Source organism: Takifugu rubripes, chromosome 17 (genome assembly GCF_901000725.2).
Source record: "Takifugu rubripes chromosome 17, fTakRub1.2, whole genome shotgun sequence".
In the NCBI taxonomy this organism is placed as follows: Eukaryota; Metazoa; Chordata; class Actinopteri; order Tetraodontiformes; family Tetraodontidae; genus Takifugu; species Takifugu rubripes.
In genome coordinates this window covers 4,093,037-4,099,698 of record NC_042301.1, presented here as the reverse complement: position 1 = coordinate 4,099,698, position 6,662 = coordinate 4,093,037, and the positions used below count along the sequence as shown (strand labels likewise).

The window sequence follows — 6,662 nt, the reverse complement described above, 5'->3', positions numbered from 1 at the left end:
ACAGAGAGAAAATGAAAGAGGAGGATGAGCAGGAATTGATTTTCCTGGACACTGATCATGTCAGTATGCTTTTTTCTTCACTATTTATAAAAGCACTGATTATAAACAAGAAATGTATTCTACTGATCTTAAAACAGTAATTGTGTGTGAAGTTATATATATCTTCAAACATTCTAATTAACCATTACATTACTTGGCATTTAGAATTGTGCTGACTGATAGGATTTAATTAATTTTAAAATGCATACTACACTAACATCTCCCTTTGCAGCCCATGGTGCAGATACCAGGAAGGGATGAAGAAGCAACTAAGACATTACCTGGAAAAGTTAGAACTGCAGATAGAAGAGAAGGTTTGTATGTGTTGTGCTTTTCCTGGTCTCCGTCTTTATTTGTGTCCTCGGGATTTGCGGCTGTAAACCATAAACGCCAGCTTTAAAACACGGGACAAACTGTACAAACAAAAAAACAACGCACAGTGCAACAGATGTAAATCCCTACGCACAAACCAGAGATTCTCTTGATCTCTTATCGTGACCTCAAAGCAACAAACTGACCAAAAGGGTCAGGATCGGCTGGAAATTAGTTTAACATGAAGACCACAAGAGGGCGCCAAGCCCGCTTGTAAGGGCGCAGACCTCAGCCAAGCAGGTCATTTCCACAAATATACAATTGTGTAAATTACAGTCACAATATGGACTGTAATTTACACAATTTGTATAGTATATACATATAGTAGTAAACAAGTTTACATAACATGGTTAGTTGCTTTATGATTAAAGGAAACTTCGTTGATAGCTTTTTGAGCTATTTTGCTGACAGACCCTTGAAGATTTGTCTCCTGAACCCTGAACATGTCCTTTCGTATGTCCCTACATAGAGAGCAATCAAGAAGGTTCGTGAAAGACATTCTCAAGAGCTGCAAGTTGATGTGTTGAAGAATTTGAAGGACCTCTCCAGTAAAAAGGCCCAACTTGAAGAATTAACTGTTATTGCTGAGAAGGCTAGAGAAGAACACTTAAAAGTTCAGGATAAGCTTGTAAAAATTAAGACAGAGTATGACTCGATGAAGCACGAAAAGAACAAACTTGAAAACGATGGTGAGTGTGAGTGGGATATTTATGAGCTTAGCTGACCTATAAAACAAGATCAAATGCAGTTGTATCAAGCAAGGGCTTTAATTAAACAATAAGTCTTTGTTCCTTTTTCAGTGAACCAGAAGCTGGCAGAACTAGATGACCTAAACGTTAAGCTCCATTACACACAAAAATACAGTGAAGCCCTGCATGGGGATGTTAAAGCAAAGAAGAATATCAATCAGAAAACTCGAACTCAGAGGAAAAGAGCTGAGGAGCAGAAGTCCCAGCAGGTAACGCCAAGGCTGATATTGGACATACACACAGCCACACTGGGATTGATTTAATGTTACTGGTTGAACATCTGCATCTGTCATCAGGATCTGTGTGTAGAGCATCTGACAAAGGAACTGGAGAGAGTGATTGAGGAGATAAAGATGTATGAAGTTCAGATTACTGCTCAATTAGAAAAGAAAGAGAGAGCCAAAAATACCAGTTCTGAGGTAAGGACATCACCAAGAATAAGTTGATTTGCTTATTAATCCAACTGTTTTGACAGATAATTCTCACCCCTGTAAGTGACAAATATATACACCAGCTTCTGAAAGGATTCGGACTAATGTCGAAAGGGTTCTCCTTCATTCCAATGTGCAGGGGAAATGTCTCGCCCTGCTTGGCATTCCAGCATTTACTGGTGTTACTGGTGCACGGTGTACAGCGCCCTTCCTCATAGATGGACTTCTGGTCCTCTTGAGACAAACTAGCAGTGATGACATGTTTTGTGTTATTTGTAGGCTGAGATGCTCCTGGAGGACATGCTTCTGCAGCATAAATGGATACGGCAGCAATGGATAAACAGTCTGCAGATGATGGAAAAAACTGTTGAGAAGCGTAATGCAATGCAAGAGGCTGTGAGGTAAGTATGAGGACAAGGCGGCCTGATTAAGAATATTATTAACCCACTGCTCCTTGTGTATGCCTCCATCCATCTCCCTTTATCTGGGACTGGGTAGTCTAAGCAGGGAAACCCAGACTTGAAGCTGGACACGTCCTCCAGCTCTTCTGGGAGGATCCCAAGAGGTTACCAGGCCAGCTGAATGACAGAGTCCCTCTGTTGTGGCCTGGGACTTTCCTGGAGTCTCCCCCTGGAGGGACACACCTGGAACATCTCCTGAGGGACCTGTCCAGGACGCATTCAATACAGATACCCGAACCACCTCAGCTGGCTTCTCTTGATGTAGATGGGTAGCAGTTCTATGCCCAGTTCCTCCTGGGGGACAGAGGTCCTTACCCCATCTCTAAGATAGCACCCCAGCACCCTGTGGAGGAAGCATGACCCAAATATTCATGACCATAGGGAAGGGTGGGAAGCGCTTTGCCTTTTTGCAAAGCTCCTTCTTTGCCATGACAGACCGATACGGTGGCTGCAGGATTAATCGCCTGTCAATCTCACACTTCCCTCACTTGTGAAAAAGTCCCCAAAGTATTTAAAGTCCTCCACTTGGCCGCCACCCTGGTCTGCCAGTCCAGAGGTACTGTTGCCAACTGCCAAACAGTGCTACACAGGCGTGTCAAGACAGCCAAACATCCAGAGATTTGAGGTAATCAGTGCAGATTTTACCACTGAGGAGCTTCTGAACTGCCTCTTGGACTTCACTTTGAGTGATGAATGAGTCAATCTCTGGCTCCTTAGCCTCTGCTTCCTCTACAGAAGGCGTGGCAGTAGGATTGAGAAAGTATTCCTTCCACTGCCCAACAACGTACCAAGCAGAGGTCAACAGCTCCCTCTTCCACTGTAAACAGTGTTGGTGGAGCACTGCTTCCCACTCCTATGTTTGCCAGGATTTCTTGAGGCTGACTGGTAGTCTTCCTCCATGGCCTCCCTGAGGTTCTTCCAGACCCGAGTTTTGCTTCTGCCACCACCCGATGTGCTGCATGTCAGCAAATGTCAGCTGTCTCAGGAGCCCCCCGAGCCAACCAGGCTGCTTCAGATTGACAGAATCCCTTATTTTATTACTCGTGTGTTCAAATACACTTATATTTAAACATCACGCATGGGTGAGGAGAACAAATGTAAACTATCATTTAAAAATATTGAAAAAGGCATTCAACAAAAAGACACCTTCTTTTGTTGGGGTATTTTTCTACTGTTGTCTGTGTTCCCCCAGTGGTGCAATGCAGGAAGTGAATCTTTTGGATGGAGAGATTCAGAGGAACAGGAAATCCAACAATGAAATGCAGGAGAAGAATGAAAAGCTCACTATGGAGTTGCAGATGGCTCAAATACAGTGTGAAGCCATCAAAAGGACAATTAATAAGAAAAAGGATGAAGAAGAGGTGCTGCTGGCCCAGTACAGTTCTTATCAGGGCTCCATAAAGCAGGCAGAAAATACTCTCCTTCATCTGAAGAAGGTTGTCAGAACATACCTAAGAACATTTGTTCTTACTCTATAATATACATCAATCTCTCCAAATCTTTCATCATTACAGGAGGCCAGCGCTGCCCAGTCTGTACTAAACAATCATAGGAAGCAGCTGGAGAAAGAAAGTGCGCTACGATTAGATTTGGAGGGTAAGATTAGGACCCAAATGCAGCAGATGATTATCCACAACAGGACTGCCAAGAACTACCAACAGCTCTTTGGCAAACTAACTGACACCAAGAACGAGAAGGTAAAAATTGGGATTAGACATTTGTCAGACACTGTTTGTGTTGTTGTGTATTGCATCCGTGCATTGTTAAACACTCAATCCATCTGTCACTTTTAAATCACAATCTTAAGAGTGTGCCGGTATGACCTGACCAAACATGGACCCGGACATGATATACTCAAAACTCATGACTATCCCATGTTTTGACTCTGGGCCACATGTAGATGTGTCAGCTGTTGCAGCTGGAGAATGAAATAGCTGCAGTAGAAAACAAGAAGATCAAAGTTGCAAGAGATGTGGATGCCCTGAACATCACCCTGGAGGACCAGGAGAAGGAGATTGCAGAGAAAACCAAGCACAATACATCATGTGAGTCTAAGATATGTTCACGTAATAAAGAAATCGAGCAGAACCAGCGGACAATCCAAAACATGAAGAACAAGATGGCAGAGATTGCAGCCAGGACTGGGGTGAGAAAAAAATAGGACGTATTTCTTCCTATTTGTTGTAACCATTGAATTCAATGATTTCCCTGCTTTCGTGTCCAGAATGAGGACCTTAGTCCATACGAAACCAAGATACTTAATTTAAAGGAACAGAGGAGGGAGCTGGAGGAAACCATGAAGAACCACACCCAGCTCTGGTTAACAAAGCAGGAGACTCGCGTGAGACTGACCCTGGAATATGAAGCCACCAGCAAAGTCACGCACAAACTGCAGATAGAGTACACCACCCTGCAGAAGAAGAAAATGCGTCTAGATGGTATTCAAAATAACCCCCTTTGGGAGTGAAACTATGTGTTACTGTGCACCCTTCTGCACGAGCTGCTCTCAACAATATAGTCAACCCCCCAGGTCTGATGGACATTGAGAACCGTGAGCTGAAGCAGCTTCAGAACAAAGCCAAGGCGCTCACCCGTAGCCTGCAGAAGCTCAACATTCAGATAGACGACAACGGGAAACAGAGGATGCTGCTGGAGGAGAAGAAGATGATGATGGAGATGGACTTCCTCGGGAGAATAAAGGTATCATTATTTTGGTGCTGATGTTTCTGTGTTCTTGACTGTTTTATAGCGACGACAGGACCGACTCACCCCTATGGAAACATTAGTCTGATTTCAGATCAGCGATGAATTCCTGCAGTTTACTTTTTTTTGCAGCTGAACTGTTTTTCCTCCTTAAAATATATTTTAACTCTGATGTAAAGGAAGCAGAGCAGGCGGCTGCCAGCATTCAAATGAAATACAACAGGACTGAGGAGGAAAAAGAGAATCTTTGCAACTGTTTGATGGAGTCTGAGTAAGTCTCTCTCTCACTCTCTTGTTACCAGCCAACGGGCAACATTTTATTTAGTGATTATTAATTATATTCGTATTGTAATAAACAGATGGCAGAAGTTGTTGTGGGAGAGAAAGATACAACTCGCGAAAGAGACTCGCTCAGAAATAAAGAAGCAAAACGAAGAACTCCAGAAGTTAAAGATGGTGGTGCGCAAAAAGGAGGTACAGTATGTACATCTATCATTTCTTTCCACGTAAGGTTCTCCATAGTTGTGTTGTCATAGTTATTTGAACAACAATCTCTATCAGTGGCAAAGAACTGATGTAAGAGTAAAACTAAAGCCCCTTTGTTTCTCTCAGAGGCCATCCTGAGACTTTGTTATATTTTGCCCTTGACTGGTAGGTCTATCTCAGATCAGATTCATTTTCAATGAGCAGCAGGTTGTGTACCCTGGCTTTCACCGGTCTGTGTTGGAGGGTTTGATACTGAGATGTACACATGCTGAGATCAAAACATGGCCTCATTTACATCAAGCGAATCTAGTTTCCAGGCCGAATGAGACCAAATTGCCTTAATTACTCCTGTTTCAGATTTTAGTGCCACTAGATTAAGATGGAAGCTAAAACTGAAAAAGACATTTTTTTTTTTTACTGTGTATCCAACGTGGGGGCGCAGACGCAACTTAACCAGCAGGTTAAAGAAGGAGAGAAGCTGATGAAAGAGAGTGAAGCACTGGCAGAGCGGTGGGGCAACATCGCTGAGCGCCGCCTGGTCCTGTGGCACACCTCTGACAAAATCAAACACAACAGAAAGTGTGAAATGGAGCGCACCCACGAGGCTCAGAAACGGAATCTCACAAAGATGAAAAAGGTGGGAGCCAGGAACCGACAGGTCTATTTACATGCCTACACACCCCCTTTCAGGCTTTCTCACAAGGAATCGTGTGTTTTCAGCAACTAAGCGCTTTGGATGAAAACCTCAAGGAGCTAAAGCAGAAGAAGACTTTCATTGTGGAGGATATTGAGAAGAAGAAGCAGGAAGTGACAGAACACCACCTTAAAAATGAAGCATTTGATTCTGAGATAACAAAACTCCAAGATGACAAAGAGAGGGTGAGGATCGCATGTTGTGCAAAGTCCTGCAGTACTTCAGCGATGAACCATTGTCCCCCTCCCTTCCCACCAGAGCCTGGTCCTCACAGAGGCCCTGCAGAACTGGGCCAAGCATCTAAAGATGTTGCGTGATGGCACCTCCAAGCCTCCCACCAACACAGAGGCAGTCACTGCAGCTTTCAGTAAAGAAGTGGAGAATCTGCACTCCCTTTACGAGAAGGTGCAGCACATCTGTCGGGAGTGTCCAGAGAACCGGGAAGAGCTCAGAAGGTTGAGAATAGCTCTAGAAGCACACATGACGTTCCTGACCACTGCACAACATGCCAGACATGGTAGTTGTTAAATTTCCATCTACTGACCTTCTGTGAACGACTGCTCATTAGCATCACTTATTGTCCTTATTATGTGTCCTTGACTCCACCATGGGTTTTCCCCACTGAAAAAACCATCTGTCTTAAATTTCTTATAGGAGTTTGGCTTTCAGGTGAGGCTCAGGAAAACAACCCTTGAATTTCAAGAGCAGATCGTTGTTTATTCCAATC

The 6,662-nt window shown here is 43.7% G+C and overlaps 1 protein-coding gene across 1 annotated transcript; it reads left to right on the top strand.

Moving 5' to 3' along the window:
* Window positions 1-287: 287 nt before the first annotated feature.
* On the top strand, window positions 288-6,547 carry LOC115253304 (coiled-coil domain-containing protein 40-like). Its single transcript, XM_029850996.1, has 15 exons — window positions 288-353; window positions 881-1,100; window positions 1,212-1,369; window positions 1,457-1,579; window positions 1,871-1,992; window positions 3,245-3,488; window positions 3,567-3,749; window positions 3,953-4,198; window positions 4,277-4,490; window positions 4,583-4,752; window positions 4,935-5,026; window positions 5,115-5,229; window positions 5,684-5,878; window positions 5,962-6,120; window positions 6,194-6,547. Exons 1-15 carry the CDS (start codon window positions 297-299, stop codon window positions 6,461-6,463), a joined length of 2,568 nt encoding a protein of 855 aa, XP_029706856.1. The 5' UTR covers window positions 288-296; the 3' UTR covers window positions 6,464-6,547.
* Window positions 6,548-6,662: the final 115 nt, after the last annotated feature.

Bases quoted from the DNA above. Each gene is read 5' to 3' on its own strand.
- LOC115253304 (XM_029850996.1), top strand. From the start codon at position 297: ATGAAGAAGCAACTAAGACATTACCTGGAAAAGTTAGAACTGCAGATA. The intron at 3,750-3,952 runs GTAAAAATTGGG...GGCCACATGTAG, and splicing joins CTGACACCAAGAACGAGAAG to ATGTGTCAGCTGTTGCAGCT. The intron at 5,027-5,114 runs GTAAGTCTCTCT...TGTAATAAACAG, and splicing joins AACTGTTTGATGGAGTCTGA to ATGGCAGAAGTTGTTGTGGG.